This window comes from Sesamum indicum, linkage group LG9 (assembly GCF_026168435.1).
Source record: "Sesamum indicum cultivar Baizhima isolate 11 linkage group LG9, ASM2616843v1, whole genome shotgun sequence".
Classification (NCBI taxonomy): Eukaryota; Viridiplantae; Streptophyta; class Magnoliopsida; order Lamiales; family Pedaliaceae; genus Sesamum; species Sesamum indicum.
The window spans coordinates 2,500,019-2,516,487 of record NC_142665.1 but is presented as its reverse complement, the minus strand read 5'-3'; the positions used below and the strand labels follow the sequence as shown (position 1 = coordinate 2,516,487).

Here is a 16,469-nt window from a genome sequence, read left to right as displayed (position 1 = left end):
CCCCACCAGAAATGGGAGAATGAGGTACTTTGAAGGGCTTATGTTAATTTGGACTCCTAGGATACGTGCCAGTTCTTTGCGCTCTTCAACTAGAATTTTACGACTGAAAAAAGACCGAAGATTTGTCAAAATTAATTAGCTGGCCAGAAGCAACTCCATACAGTTTCAGTATATGCCGAACTGTTCTCATAACTCCAATCGATGCTTGGCAGAAGATGAGCGTGTCATGAGCAAAGACTAAATGGGAGACCCTCGGTGCATTTCGAGCCACTGCCACACCCCGAATGTCCCCTCGAGCTTCTCTATTCGCCTCTGCACAAAGAATAAATATGTGTCACATACTAATTCTGCAAGGGACCCTCTCTCCCTTTATTTAATTATGCATATTTTATCATCTACATATTTTGAAATGCAGCATCTACACATACTAATTCTCCCCTGCCTTCTCAAAAAACAAAAATGTCATTGAAAATCTGCTAAAGTACTTCATATAACAGGAGGGGCTCATGCCTCATCCACACTGTGTCAGCGTTTCATCCGCTGAGGAATGTCATTCCTTTGTCCCAAAACTGATCAGAAGTCGAGGGTAATTGATGATGATACTGTGCTCACTTTGTTGAGGAAGTATACCAATTCCAATTCTAAGGGCTCAGCAGAATACACACTGTCGAAGTAATGCTCATACATGTCTAGTTTGGTGTTTTACATACATGGTTGTTTTTTGCCCGGGAACCATCAAAGACATCACAGTTGTCATTCGGGATGCTGTTGCATTTACGATCAGCTGAGACGAGAAATGGAGATGAAACAGTGTCATCTATATTTTCTTGATTCACCTCAGTTCGTTCTTCAAACACTGTCATCACATTCATCTTTCGAGATATCAAAATAGCTTTCACCAACGTACCGTTACTGTGCCATTTTAACTGGGCGCTAGCCATTCTTCCTAAGCCTTTCACAAAACCACATGTCTTCTACACTACACGGTTCCATTGAGAAGGATTCCACCTCTGTGGCACGCTTAATTCTTAGTTCTTGTTCTTATTCTCATGATCAATTCAACCTATAATCAAATGATTCTTTATGTTTCATTTCTTCAACAAGTTCCGTAATAAGCATAACCTATTTTTCGGATGGACTTATGATTTTCAGTCCTAAAAATCGTTTGAAAAGTAAATTTTCCTCAAGTCTTTGGCTGGAAGTATACATTGAACGATCGGTGTTGCACTCTTCGAAAAAGAATTAACTCATTCAGTACATATGTCAAACACAACGTGAGCAGAACAGAACTTCATGTACAGGAAAGCATTGTATCTGCATACTAAATCAATCAGAAATCAAAACTCCAGATTTCTATTCAGTACTCAGCCTTATCCGAGAACTTGTATGACGCATAAGAAAGCGTCCCATAGCTCCAGCTATGGTGGACCACCTCACCTCTAGTATTCTCCCCGGCGGCGCCCATCGCCACATGGAGCGGGTAGAAATGGTCGGGTCTTGGGTGCGCCACCCGCGCGTACGGCGCTTTCTCTTCATAATCGTTCACATCCTCATATCTGCCTTCCAGCAGCGCCTCCTTGATCCAATTATCGAACTCGTAAGCCCAGGGAGCGACCGAATCGCCGTTCTGTCGGTTAATCATCCTCAAGTTGTGGGTAGCAGCGCCAGAACCGATTATCAAAACGCCCTCGTCCTTCAACAATGCCAACGCCTTCCCCAAACGGTAATGGTGGGCGGCGTCCTTGTGGGTCTGGACGGAGAGCTGGCACACGGGGATGTCGGCCTCCGGGTACATCAGCATGAGCGGCACCCACGCCCCGTGATCCAGCCCTCGTTTCTTGTCGACGTGCACGCTCCCGAACCCCGATTTCAACAGCAATTCCTTGACTCTGGTCGCCAATTCCGGGGCTCCCGGAGCCGAGTACTTGAGCTTGTACATAACGTCGGGGAACCCGTAGAAGTCGTAGATAGTCTCGCAGGGACCCGAAACTGCGTTGACCGCGGGCTCGGAAGTCTCCCAGTGGCCCGAAATGATGAGAATGGCTTTGGGCTTCTCCGTCAACACCTTCTGCCGGAACGATTTGAGGAAGTGGCGGGCAGGGAGGGAATCATCTATAGAAAGTGTCGGTGAGCCGTGCGAGATGTAGAAGGTCTCTTTAATCCCCTTCTTCTCAGTCGCCATTGTCGTGGCGTCGTTGGAGAACTCGCTGGTTTCAGTTAGGTTTGAGAATTTCAGTGCAAGAATGATGCAGAAAGAGAGGAATCCGATCGCGTATATAAAGAAGGGAGAAATTGTGTGCATTCCGTGGTGGGTTCTGCAAAACCGCCAATCCCGTCGATGTTGACTTTTTCGGTGGAGATGAGTTGCTTACTCAGGTAAGCTTTCATTTTCTTACCTTTATTTGCTCACGGTTCCTACGTTGGTGCTTACGTTTGCAAGAGCACTATAATGCAAGATGAAGTAAAATTATTTTGTTCAATCCACTTTTTCGTCATATGTAAGCTTTATCATTTTGATGTATTAAAATTCAAACTAAAAATAAGTTAGAAACTCGTATTTTTTTACCCAGTTTATAAGCATTTACTATTGTACTTTTTAATTTATCCTTAAATAATTTATGATATTTTATAAATTCTAAGATATATTTAAAAATTTTATGTATTAATCCAAAAACTCTATGGATGGTAAAATTTATAAGCACGAAAAATTTTAAAAATATAATTGTTAAGGCAATTTGTAAAATTCATATTTTTATCTAAAAGTGTTCTCACCATGTAAATAAAAATTCACTTTATATTTTTTTCAATCCAACAAATTATTTATTTCGATATAAAATTTATTTATCTCACATTTCATCTAATGAGACGGTAAAAATCACATACTGTTCAACTCAATAAATTAAATAAAACGAGTATAGGTGAGTTACAATACCCTAATGACGAGTTTTATAAATAAGTGATTTGGATGAGATTATATTAAGATGAATAATATTTTGTTCATTGCTTACGTTGATTGTATTTGTGGTATATATGATTGCATGTTTGATTAATTATGATGTGGTTTGAAGCGTAATAAATTTATAAATGACGAATAATGGTATATACTGATTAAATTCTTAAATAAGTTTATAAATTATGGTTTTAAATGCAAAATAAGATCCAAATTTAAAAATAAACTTTTTATTTTTAATATAATCAAATGAAATTGATACAAAACCATCATTAAATGTCTCAATTTGGCTGGACAATTACATAATTAATTGTGAAATAAATACTGTTAAAAAGAATAATTATGTTGTTTGAATTTATGATTTTAAAAAATCAAGAGCATTAGTTGTATGTTAACGATGACCAATATGTACTTATTGAAAATCCAAATAATTAATGAATTAATTATCATATTATATATTTTTTTTGTAAAATATTCCTTTATACGATACCCAAAAAGTAGAAGACACACATAGAAATTAAAGTGGTAATAATAATAATAATTAACAAAAAGAATAGGTCTGAAATTGGATACCGGAAATACCCTCCTAGGATTCTCTACATCATGCCAGCACCGACTTGGACACGCCGTACTTAAGTGGAGGTGTATTTGGAAAAGGATCCAAGGCCAATTTGGTAAACCTGCATTCCAAAAGATCTCCCAGCGCAAGCCCTAGCTCTCATTATAAACCCATAGAACCCCTCAGACAGCCTTGCTGCGTCTTCGCTTCTGAGTATTGTTTCCTGCGGCTAGGGTTTTAAGCGGAGGCTGTTTCGCTCTCTCTTTCTATTGCAAGTCTTTCTTCAGGTCAGATGTTTTCTCATTTGTTCTTTCGTACCTTTTATTTTCTGTGTTGTGGTATGCTTTGTGGATTTTTTACAAGTTTGTACTGGATGTGTTTTGTCTGGATCTGGTTTCACTCTGTTGTTTATATCGATTGCAAAGAATTGTGATCGGTTCTGTTTTAATGTGTATTCCGGGCTTCTTGTGTGTAGGTTTCGATGTGAGTGTTCTGATTCTTCGTGTGTCTACATGTCTTATGTTGGCTTTGTCTGCATGGATGTGGATGTTTCTTTTTGCTTATATAGCCGGTTGGATCGAGCTGATCTGTTTAAGTTTTGTATATCTGTATGGTGGAAGGAGCTCTGTTTGTTTTCTGGCGTATCTTTGCGAATACTGTGCAATATTTTCATTTTGATGATAGCTCTTGGTTTTACTAGCATGAGCAATTTTGATTTAGTGGATTGTAGTTGATGTCGATTCTTATTCCAAAACGTTGATTTCGTGACACAGCATGAGTGGAATTACCTGTAGAATTCTTTAAGAAATTATTTTAGTCTGTACCATCTGATAAAGATTAGATAACCACCTGATTAATCTATCATGTATGCATAACCTTGTTATTTTCACTGATTGCAGTTTTTAAGGTTTTATAATGGGCAAGGAAAAGGTTCACATCAACATTGTGGTCATTGGCCATGTCGACTCTGGAAAGTCGACCACCACAGGTCACTTGATCTACAAGCTTGGTGGTATTGACAAGCGTGTCATTGAAAGGTTCGAGAAGGAGGCTGCTGAGATGAACAAGAGGTCATTCAAGTACGCCTGGGTGCTGGACAAGCTCAAGGCTGAGCGTGAGCGTGGTATCACAATTGATATTGCCTTGTGGAAGTTTGAGACCACCAAGTACTACTGTACTGTCATTGATGCTCCTGGACATCGTGACTTTATCAAGAACATGATTACGGGAACCTCACAGGCTGACTGTGCTGTTCTCATCATTGATTCCACGACTGGTGGTTTTGAAGCTGGTATCTCTAAGGATGGTCAGACCCGTGAGCATGCATTGCTTGCCTTCACCCTTGGTGTCAAGCAAATGATTTGCTGTTGCAACAAGGTGGATAACCTATATGCTTAAGTATCTTAGTTTTACTATGCTATTTAATATTGACTTAGCCAGGTCTAACATATTGTTATCTGTATTATGTAGATGGATGCCACGACGCCAAAATACTCCAAGGCCAGGTATGATGAAATTGTGAAGGAAGTGTCTTCCTACCTCAAGAAGGTTGGATACAATCCTGAAAAGATTCCATTTGTCCCCATTTCTGGTTTTGAGGGAGACAACATGATTGAGAGATCCACCAACCTGGATTGGTACAAGGGCCCAACTCTCCTTGAGGCTCTCGACATGATCCAGGAGCCCAAGAGGCCCTCAGACAAGCCACTGCGACTCCCACTTCAGGATGTGTACAAGATTGGTGGTATTGGTACTGTCCCTGTTGGTCGTGTTGAGACTGGTATCCTCAAGCCTGGTATGGTTGTGACCTTCGGTCCCTCTGGTTTGACCACTGAAGTTAAGTCAGTTGAGATGCACCACGAAGCCATGCAAGAGGCTCTTCCTGGTGACAATGTTGGATTCAACGTGAAGAACGTCGCTGTTAAGGATCTCAAGCGTGGTTATGTTGCCTCTAACTCTAAAGATGATCCTGCCAAGGAAGCTGCCAACTTCACCTCCCAGGTCATCATCATGAATCACCCTGGTCAGATTGGAAATGGATATGCCCCGGTGCTTGATTGTCACACTTCCCACATTGCTGTTAAGTTTGCTGAACTTGTGACCAAGATTGACAGGCGGTCTGGTAAGGAGCTTGAGAAGGAGCCCAAGTTCTTGAAGAATGGAGATGCTGGTCTTGTTAAGATGGTTCCCACCAAGCCCATGGTGGTGGAGACTTTCTCCGAGTACCCACCTCTTGGTCGTTTTGCTGTTCGTGACATGCGTCAGACAGTTGCCGTCGGTGTGATCAAGAATGTTGAGAAGAAAGACCCAAGTGGTGCTAAGGTTACCAAGGCTGCAGCGAAGAAGGGTGCCAAGTGAATTTTGCTGCTGCTTGGCTCTGCTCATGGCTACAGAAAATTTTATATTCTTAATTTGTGTCTTAGAAACTTTATTTTCTTTTCGAATGCTCTATTGAGACTGTTAAATTGCTTGCCATGCTGTATTTTTCTGCCTTCTATGTTGGGTAGCCATTCTCAGAATTGGGTACTTGATAGGCGGTGGCGAGATTTACGGCATTGGTACATGTTATGTTAAATTATATTTGAATGGATTCTATTAAGTTTACAATGATGCGGCAAACTAGTTTCTTTTATTTGCTTATCTTGGTTTCCTTCTGAACCCAAACCTGCTTTATGACCTGTTTCCCCATTTGATAAACATGGAATCATACTAGTTTATAATAATATTCACGGAATTATATTCTTATATTATATTTATTTAGAAATGATATAGCTAGTTACATTTAGAAACAAAATTGTGTATTTAATTTTAAAAACTTACAAATTCTTATTTCTACTAAAATACTTTCAAGTATTTTGATGTCTAACTAATATATTTAGGTTACAAAATTATTTAATTTCTTTTAGGAGTGGGCAAAAACGATACCACAGAACTGCGGAAATGCTCAAGACCCTCTAGCTGTGTTTAGTCTAATTGTGAACCTGCAAATACACAAAGAATGGTTTATATCGCATTCCATGAACGTCTGTAGTTATAAAATACATGTCAGATAAGCAGATCACAAGCAGAAGCTCCCATATCAGCTCATTTTGTTGGAGATCATGGTTCTCAGGAACAGAGCTCACGTATCAGGCATCATTCACTGGGATTACATAGTTTGGATGAAGGCAGTTCACACAGTACGTTTTTAGTGGCTAGCGTTTTGTCTTTCCTGGTCAGCTGCTGTTTGCTCCAACTGGCATTTGGGTTAGTTTGTTATGGCGGTTCTTTTCTTCTTAATTGCCGCGTGTATTTAAGCCAGGAGGAAGATGTACTCTGTTACTTAATTCAATATACACAGATTTTTCTCCCAAGCTTCTTGTTCTCTCAACCATATTGTATGAATTTTCATGCTTCCACATTTGAGTGAAAATTGTTGGAAACAATTATCTTTCAAGGCAGCATCCTGAAAACCAAATGTTTGATTATAAAATATTCAAAATCACAATATTGTAGAAAAAATTCTCAAACAAATAGTTATACAAGAATTGAAACACTTAGTAATGTTGTTTCGACTAAAAAAACAAATAGCAAATTTAGTTGGGTGCAAAATGGATAGTAACAACTTGTGTACAACAACTGAATTGCACAGTAATTTGCTTATTTTTAAGAAATTAAACACCTCATTTTTAAGTGTATGGGTGCTATGTTACCTCTTACAGAATAAGACGGTACAAAATTATGCCAATTATGACAAACACAACTTAAAAAAAAAAAAAAATCGATTGTAAGATTACAAGCTAAAGTAGTAATACCTTTGCCATAAGACATCAAGAAAATATTAACAAGTCAAATGAAACATTATTTGACTATCACATAAGCATTGTCACTGAAAATCTCTCCAAAGGAATGAAATCCAGCAAGAAGTGAACCAATGCAGATTTGTCATTTGCTAGCAAGATCTCCTTCTACAGATTTTGAATCAGTGTCCTCTATGAAAATATTTGGCTTCTTCAAATCATCTGCTCTGCCTAAGGTGCTGCAACTATTTATCAACATGGCAAGGACAACAATCAGCTCTGGGTATGTAGAACCTTTATTTCCGCCACTGTAAGCAAACAAAAGTTGCCACTGTAAACATAAGTGTCCAATTAAAAAAGCACACTAATTTACCTTTCCCTCGGTTTTCTTCTTCCCTGCCTCTGACCTTTACAATTATATAACAGAAAAGGCAGATATCTTTTACAAGCAACATGAGACAAAAGACACCACCTCAAAGTGCGCGCGCAGGGGGGGGGGGGCAATTTAGATCAAGTGCTTTGTTGAAAAGTATAGAAGATTGCAAAAGCATTGTTTTTTTACTTTTTCTATTGTGTTTGTTATCATTGTCAGGTATGGATATGGTACACTGCAAAAATAGGATAATTCAATGCCGTTTGAAACAGATGTATTTGAATAATGTGGATTTCTTTTTATTGATATTTACTTCCCATTGGCTAAGTTTTATTTTTCCAGTTTAGAACTAGGAGAAGCTGAAGATTTGAAGAAAAATCTGAATGAGTACAACATAAAGAGCAACTGAGAATAAATTTCATCAAGGGAAGATATTTGACATGACATGCTATGATTTCAACATCAACATTCACAACTCATGCTTTACTTTCTACAAAGTATCTCATTCCCTGTCGCTGTGGGCGTGTACCTTCTACTACAGAATAGAGTTCCACATAGTATTCGATTCCACCAAAGGAAGTTAGCATGCTGTTAAAAATTTCCAGCTGATCTATTGCAAAAGAAATGTGATAAATTTTCTTCAGTTTTTCCCCTTCCTGGCATACAATTACTCATATGAATGCCTATTAATCTGTTACACTGATAAATTCTTGATGGATGCAATCTGCAGAAAAGCCATTAAACTTTTTATGATCCTATCCATCATTAATACTTTGTGTGAAAATCAATAAAAACTGTAGGCTCGATGAGAAGACCAATGAATTCTCCTAGACTTCCTAACAACAAAGAAATCATTTTAGATGCATAAAAAATTTTGTGAAAGCAAAATACATTGAAAAAAAAGGAAAAAGCCATAATGCTGGGAAATTACCGTTCTGGATCCTGTTGATATTGACAGAGTTGAGATCCTGCCACTGCTTATGAATATGCAAAACCGACGCACGCAAACTCTCAAGTCTTCCTGTTTGTTATGCTGCAATTATAAAATTATCAGTATGCAATCATCAAAAGAAGATATATTGGCGTGAGACATGAGACAGGATTTCCACACACTCATACCCCCCCCCCCCGCAACACCCAAAAAAAAGGAAAGAAGAATAAGTAAAAGGGTCACATTCTGGTGAAATGGAGACTTAGCAACACAACCTACTCAATTTTAGTCATTTGATAGTATTGAGAAGGCATGTATTGACAGAGAACGGATACGTTATTACAAAATCTGGTTTCCCAGAAGGAAAGACATAGATGTGTTTATTTTCAGCAACAAACAAAGAACATAATTATTGGATCATAATATCCGCAGAATACCAGCAGCAATATGCATAGGGTACACAAACCAAATACCTGCAGCAACGTAGACCATTTGGAAACAAGAACCATGCATTGTTGAAACAATTTTTGGATACCACTATGACTTAAAAATGACTTGCGAACGACAACAAATTGGATTTTGAATCAGACATCTCCTCATCTAATACTTCAAATGCATCTTCCCCCGTTCATTTGTTTTTAATGGGGATGGGGGGGAATTTGTTCTTTCGACAAAACCATTTCTTAATACCTGAATCAACTTCTGATGTTAGGACCCCTAGAAGTATCTTCCAGTTCATACAAAAGCTTTCCGTACATATGCCGATCAACAAGGTTCTTCTCTTGAAACACCTCCAGCAACCTCAAAGCATCTCCAATCCTCTTTTGCCGGGAAATTTCATCCAGCACGGTGCGATATGTGATGAAGTCAGCTAATCTTTGGTTTTCAGCCATCTCCCACAAGAACTTCACTGCTTCATCTATCTCCCCTTCAAGAGCCAAAGAGTTCACAAGTGAGTTATACGATTTGCTGCTTGGCACAAATCCACTTCTCTTCATTCTATCACAAAGCTCTCTTGCATTTCTTGTTCGGCCTTGGGCACACAGCCCATGGATCAAATAATCATATGAATAGGAGTTGGGCTGGCAATTATAAACCGTTCCCATCTGATGAAAAATTCTTAGGGCATCATTCACATGAAGCGAAAGCACATATCCTTTGATCATAGAATTCAAGCAGAAAATATCAGGCTCGACACCATCATCAACCATTTGCTTGAACAAGCATCTTACAGTCTCCATGTACACGTGATTAACATATGAATTCTTTCCCCGACTCAGAAGTGCCGCAAATAGTATGTTATAAGTTCTTATCGACGGCCTGCAATCCAATTTCCTAGAACTCCTCATTTGGTTATATATATTAACAGCCCTAATCAATTTCCTAGCTTCAGTAAAATAATATATCATGGTATTATAAAGAGCCTCAGAAGCAACAGAAGGAACAGCTAGCACCTGATTCACAACGTCATCCATCTCCTTGTACATTTTAGCGGCACCAAGTTTCTTGATAGTAATGTGATATGTCAGCACATTGTGCCTAAACCTGTGCTGTTGGGAAGCCCAATTGAAAAGCTCCAAACAAACTAAGGGATCGTCTTGTAAAGCTATTACATTGTGAAGCTCTTCATGTGTGAATCTAGGCGGAAGCTGGGATGTAGCTCTTTGAAAAAGTGTTTGATCTAAAACAGGTTTCGCCGCAGCTTTGGCCCTTTTGCTGATTCTCCTTCTCAAAGATCTTGATATGGGCCCTCTATACGTTCTTGAAGAATACAAAGCAACCATCGAGTGTCTACAAAAGATTGCATTTCTGGGTTCTTTGCCGAGAAACCGAAAGAGGGCTGTTGTGGAATTGGAAGAACAGGCTGAATTTGAGTGCCTTTGGGCTGTGGTTGAGGTAGAAACGTGAGTCTGTGATACGGCTAAGTAGAAACCACTATAGATAGGGTTCTTATTGCAGTAATGGTGTTGAAGTTGATTTCTGGGTATAGCGAACATGTTAAGAACAAGGTGGATTTTCACATAGATGATGAAGTCTGAAGGAGGTTCTCAAGTATGCTATTCCTTTGATTGGAGTGAAGCTCTACAGCCGGTCGTAGGAAACGAGGGCCCCTGGTTGTTGCCGAGGACGGCGCTGGAGTGGGAGGGGCTGAAATTAGTAAGATGGACGGGTTGTAGGCAACGGTAACAGGTGTTTGATGAAATTCCCAGACTCGTTTCTGGATCAACTCAACTTCATTGTATATATGTAGAATCCAATTAAAATTTTCAATAAATCATATATATATTAAACTCAAGTATTTTATTATTATATTTTCAGTAACTTTGGTTTGGGAAAATAATAAACTGAAGAGAAACCTTCATTTTATTTTTTATACATGAAACTATTCAATCTTATAGTAAAATTTACATTGGTATTCCAACATTTGTGTAATATTTAGTATCCAATTATTTACAAATGGTACCCAATTTTTACATTTTAATATTCAATTGATGATTTTAAATTATTTTCTGTATTATATTCGTTTATGGCTACATAGAATTTATTGCACCGCGATTTTGGAATCCATATTACAATAATAACAACTATATAATTTAATTAATATGAAGAGAAATAACAGATGAGATAATAATTAAGTCAAAGAAAAGGCATTTGAGATATCTCTACGTATGGATCTTTTTTCATAAAATATACACCACTTCCAATTCTCTCCAATTTCTATTTTTAAACTTTCAGTTGGGTAAATCTATCCAGTGCTCAAAAGTCAATTAAATTTATTTTATTTTAAATTAGATTAATCGAATCAAATCAAATTAAAAAAAATTCGGCTATAATCGAATCGAACTGACTAATTCGAATTCGATATTTGATACGTCATTTTGGGCATATTCAATTTTTAATTAATCGAAAAATCGAATCAATTGAAATCTCCTAACTTTATATTGGTACAATGGCACATTTGAATAATTTTATCTAATAAAGTTTTTAATTTCCTAACTTTATATTGGTATAATGACTCATTTGAATAATTTTATCTAATAGAGTTTGGAATCTCATCGATATATAATGTAATAAGGATTCGTATAGGATATATTCTATATGAAATAGAATTTGTAGTTACTCAAATACATTTTGGAATAATAACTCAAATACAAGTGTAAGTACGAGCCAGTTGATCACCACACAAATGCTCTCTTCTATAATTTTTCTTTGGTGCATCACAAAAACTCATTGAATTTGACTTGTATAAATAGGTGGATTACTTTGATAATAATCCACCAAGACGAGCAAGATGTGTTCTAGAATTTACACAATAACTATAGCAAGATTAAACATATATTGTTTGAAAATATTCGTGGGGTGATTTTGTACTTATGTGAAGAAACTAAAATGAAGCCCAAAAAGTTCAGTTAGCTTAATACTTAAGCAGCGGAGTAATGAATTTAGGCCGACCACGTCGTGTAGGAATCAACCAATGACAACATGACAGGTCAATCTTGGTCGGCCGGTTCAGTTCTCCTTACAGGGCACGGGGCCCACCATCCACCTGTATCACAATTGTTTTTACAATAAAAAAATTAAATAAAATAACGATTGGATCATTAGCATTCTGCCCACGAGTGTCATTTTAAATTTTATTTTCCTCAATGTAAAATTATTCTCATGTAATTCCTGCATATATATATATAAGATAATAATTGAATAATATTCTCATATCTCTTATATATTTTAGACTTGATAAATAATATTTGTACGTTGAAAGTACATATATATTATATACGTATCACAAATAATATTTTATTTTAATAAAAATATATGGAAAAAATGCAATCAACCCCCTTGTGATATTGAAAACAGCAAATTACCTCTTATGAAAAAACAAACAACGATTTATCTTTCTGAATTTTTTAAAATACAACAATTTACTCCATATGATTCTTAAAATGAAGCAATTTACCTCCTTATATATGGAGGCAAATTGCTTCATTTTAAGAAATACAGGGGGGTAAATTATTATATTTTTTTCATAAGGGGATAATGTGCTTATTTTCAATATCACAAGAGGATAAATTGTTATTCACCCAAAAATATATACTACTTTAAATTTAAAAGTTATAACAAAGTTATATAAGTATCTATTATTATCATACAAATAAATGATAAAATTTTAATACTTTATGAGTCATAATTACAAAATAAATTATGAAAATGGATTCAAATATATACATATTAAACATGTGTCACATATAATATTCGATAATGATATTTTATTTTGACTAAAATCAATAGTATTTACTTCAAATTTGAAAACTAAAATCTTGAAACTTTACAAGTATAATTATAAAATTAATATAGTCGTAATTATGAAGAACTCTGATATATTTTTAGAGCAAGTAAAAGCTCGATGCATATATAGTCGTATTTAAATTGATTTGATTTAGATTAATGAAATTTAAAGGATAAATTTAAATTTAAGTATTTTAAATATTATTTTAATTTTAAATTATATTTTATTAAATATTAATATAAATTTATCTGTACTATAAATTTGAGTAGAAATTTATAATATATTGTATTTTGCAAAATAATAAAAGTAAATAAGGAAAATAAATGTAAAAAGACAAAAGAGTGGTAAGTAAAGACATAAGAGAATGTCGTCACAATTTTGATACAAAGCCGCCATGATGTCCGGATACTAGAAGAGAGTACAAGGGCAATTTGGTAATTTTCCTGGAAACATCTCACAGAAAAAGAAGCCCTAGTTCTCGACTGTCTGGTGGGTATATATAGGCCGTGGAACCCTCACTGCCTCTCCCTCTCCGCATTTCGCTTCTCTTGCTCCGAGTTGCAAGCGAAGTCTCGCTATTTCCCTGGTCTAGTATCTGTCTACCAGGTTAGGTCGCTTCTGGGTTTCTCTCTTGTTGTATTAATTTTGTCTTTCGGTTTACTAATTATCTGTGTATATGATGGTTTGATGCTCGAGTTGAGTTTGAGATTGTGGAAGAAGTTGGTTTCCTTTCTGTTAGGTTATAGAATTGTTGGTTTTTGAAGTGATCTGACTGTAATTGTAGGCTCGTGTCTGTTTAGATCCGGTGAATCTAATGAGTTGTTAATTCTCTATATCGATTCAAGTGTTGCGATTTTTCTTATGATTTGTTTGTTGAAGTGATTTTGGGAACGAAATTTTGTACGGTTTTGGAGGGATTTTTTTGTGGTTGATGATGTATTCATTCATGTGGTGTGCTTGAAGAGGATTATTTGTCTTTGTCTGTTATTACTTGATTGTTTAAATGGTTTCACAGTTGAAGTGGTTGAATATTGTCATTATTAGTATAGTTTATCTGGAAATGTATTCTAAATCCATAGATCTAGGACTCGATGGTGAACTTAGTGGAAAGACCGCACCGAAAAAAAAAAAGAAAAGAAAAGAAAAACACGTTTATTGTGCGCGTAATTGCCTTTGACTTTTATGATGCATGATAGATTTGCATGTTCATTATCTTTTGTGTGTGGGAATCCTTTGTTCCTCAGTTTTGTTCTGATTTGCATTCACTGGATGCTTATGTCCGAACTTTTTCTTTAGTTCATTACTCACTGAAAATTTGGTATTTCTTTTACTTTCTGAATTTGCAGCTTGTAGAAATTCACTATGGGTAAGGAGAAGGTTCACATTAACATTGTGGTCATTGGCCATGTCGACTCTGGGAAGTCAACCACCACTGGTCACTTGATCTACAAGCTTGGTGGTATTGACAAACGTGTCATTGAAAGGTTTGAGAAGGAGGCTGCTGAGATGAACAAGAGGTCATTCAAGTACGCCTGGGTGCTGGACAAGCTGAAGGCTGAGCGTGAGCGTGGTATCACAATTGATATTGCCTTGTGGAAGTTTGAGACCACCAAGTACTACTGCACTGTCATTGATGCTCCTGGACATCGTGACTTTATCAAGAACATGATTACGGGAACCTCACAGGCTGACTGTGCTGTTCTCATCATTGATTCCACGACTGGTGGTTTTGAAGCTGGTATCTCTAAGGATGGTCAGACCCGTGAGCATGCATTGCTTGCCTTCACTCTTGGTGTCAAGCAAATGATCTGTTGCTGCAACAAGGTAAGATGACTTGTACAATTAATTTTATTAGATATAGTATGATAATTTAGTACATGACTTTATGCCTAATTTTATGATTTACTACATTTTGCAGATGGATGCCACCACACCAAAATACTCTAAGGCAAGGTATGATGAAATTGTGAAGGAAGTTTCTTCATACCTCAAGAAGGTTGGATACAATCCTGAGAAGATACCATTTGTCCCCATTTCCGGTTTTGAGGGAGACAACATGATTGAGAGATCCACCAACCTGGATTGGTACAAGGGCCCAACTCTCCTTGAGGCTCTCGACATGATCCAGGAGCCCAAGAGGCCCTCAGACAAGCCTCTGCGTCTCCCACTTCAGGATGTGTACAAGATCGGTGGTATTGGTACTGTCCCTGTTGGTCGTGTTGAGACTGGTATCCTCAAGCCTGGTATGGTTGTGACCTTCGGTCCCTCTGGTTTGACCACTGAAGTTAAGTCAGTTGAGATGCACCACGAAGCCATGCAAGAGGCTCTTCCTGGTGACAATGTTGGGTTCAACGTGAAGAACGTCGCTGTTAAGGATCTCAAGCGTGGTTATGTTGCCTCTAACTCTAAAGATGATCCTGCCAAGGAAGCTGCCAACTTCACCTCCCAGGTCATCATCATGAATCACCCTGGTCAGATTGGAAATGGATATGCCCCGGTGCTTGATTGTCACACTTCCCACATTGCTGTTAAGTTTGCTGAACTTGTGACCAAGATTGACAGGCGGTCTGGTAAGGAGCTTGAGAAGGAGCCCAAGTTCTTGAAGAATGGAGATGCTGGTCTTGTTAAGATGGTTCCCACCAAGCCCATGGTGGTGGAGACTTTCTCCGAGTACCCACCTCTTGGTCGTTTTGCTGTTCGTGACATGCGTCAGACAGTTGCTGTTGGTGTGATCAAGAATGTGGAGAAGAAAGACCCAAGTGGTGCCAAGGTCACCAAGGCTGCAGCAAAGAAGGGTGCCAAGTGAATGGTGAAGGTTCTGGGATCTGGTTCTGGTGCAAGGGAACTTTGTCTTAATAAAATTTGTCATGAGAACTTTCTTTACATCATTAGTACTTTATTAGGTTGGTTATTTTACTTGTGCCGTTTGATACCGTCTTTATCGGGTGATCAATCTCAGAGTTGGGTACTCGATAGGCGGTGGCAGAATTTACGGCCTGGAGTATTGTGTTGAATTTTCTTCTTGTTTTCATGTACTATGTGTTTTGAGGTGCTCCAGTTTGTACTGGGCGGCTCGAGAGTTTTGTGGTGTTTCCTTGCGAGTAATTATAATTGTAGTGAACTTGCGTAACCTCCAAGGTTTTGTCACCACTGCTGCTTTTTCTTGTACTTTGAACGAGGGCAAGCGAAACAAAAGCGCAAATTTTTTCTGGTTCAAATTATAGAAATTTGATTGGAACTATGGTCAATGCAAGCGGATGACGGCAAACAATATAAGATCATGCTGATATAAGGGTGTGACTCGTAGAATCCTAATGTTTAGTAAACCTGCACCAAATGAATTAGATAAATTATCAAATAAGAAAAAACATGGTACCGAATGAATTAGATAGAGATAAACTGTGGTTGACTTGTTTAAAATTTTATTTGAATTAGTTGGAACAGTTCTCTCTCCCCAAATAAGCATTTGTTTTTTTATTAATTTACCTATTTTTGGGAACTCTTGATATACCGATTGGTCATTATAGTTTTAAAAGTTGTGAATTTATATTAATAAATAATTTGACACTATTATTTGTTTTTTTAACCA

The 16,469-nt window shown here is 37.3% G+C and overlaps 4 protein-coding genes across 4 annotated transcripts; 2 read left to right on the top strand and 2 right to left on the bottom strand.

Annotated features, from left to right (window-relative positions):
• Positions 1-1,204: 1,204 nt before the first annotated feature.
• Positions 1,205-2,398, bottom strand: LOC105170324 (4,5-DOPA dioxygenase extradiol). Its single transcript, XM_011091043.3, has one exon. The coding sequence runs from the start codon at positions 2,300-2,302 to the stop codon at positions 1,358-1,360; it is 945 nt and encodes a 314-aa protein (XP_011089345.1). The 5' UTR covers positions 2,303-2,398; the 3' UTR covers positions 1,205-1,357.
• A 1,238-nt stretch (positions 2,399-3,636) lies between these two features.
• LOC105170323 (elongation factor 1-alpha-like) lies at positions 3,637-6,116 on the top strand. The gene is made up of 3 exons (XM_088884632.1): positions 3,637-3,796; positions 4,409-4,886; positions 4,980-6,116. The coding sequence occupies exons 2-3, from the start codon at positions 4,425-4,427 to the stop codon at positions 5,865-5,867; spliced, it is 1,350 nt and encodes a 449-aa protein (XP_088740758.1). The 5' UTR covers positions 3,637-3,796; positions 4,409-4,424; the 3' UTR covers positions 5,868-6,116.
• A 1,012-nt stretch (positions 6,117-7,128) lies between these two features.
• Positions 7,129-10,842, bottom strand: LOC105170322 (pentatricopeptide repeat-containing protein At2g27800, mitochondrial). The gene is made up of 3 exons (XM_011091041.3): positions 9,283-10,842; positions 8,593-8,694; positions 7,129-7,596 (listed from the first exon to the last, which is right to left on the bottom strand). The coding sequence occupies exon 1, from the start codon at positions 10,587-10,589 to the stop codon at positions 9,288-9,290; it is 1,302 nt and encodes a 433-aa protein (XP_011089343.1). The 5' UTR covers positions 10,590-10,842; the 3' UTR covers positions 7,129-7,596; positions 8,593-8,694; positions 9,283-9,287.
• Positions 10,843-13,345: 2,503 nt separating this feature from the next.
• Positions 13,346-15,826, top strand: LOC105170321 (elongation factor 1-alpha). Its single transcript, XM_011091037.3, has 3 exons — positions 13,346-13,486; positions 14,227-14,704; positions 14,799-15,826. The coding sequence occupies exons 2-3, from the start codon at positions 14,243-14,245 to the stop codon at positions 15,684-15,686; spliced, it is 1,350 nt and encodes a 449-aa protein (XP_011089339.1). The 5' UTR covers positions 13,346-13,486; positions 14,227-14,242; the 3' UTR covers positions 15,687-15,826.
• The last annotated feature ends 643 nt before the right edge of the window (positions 15,827-16,469 follow it).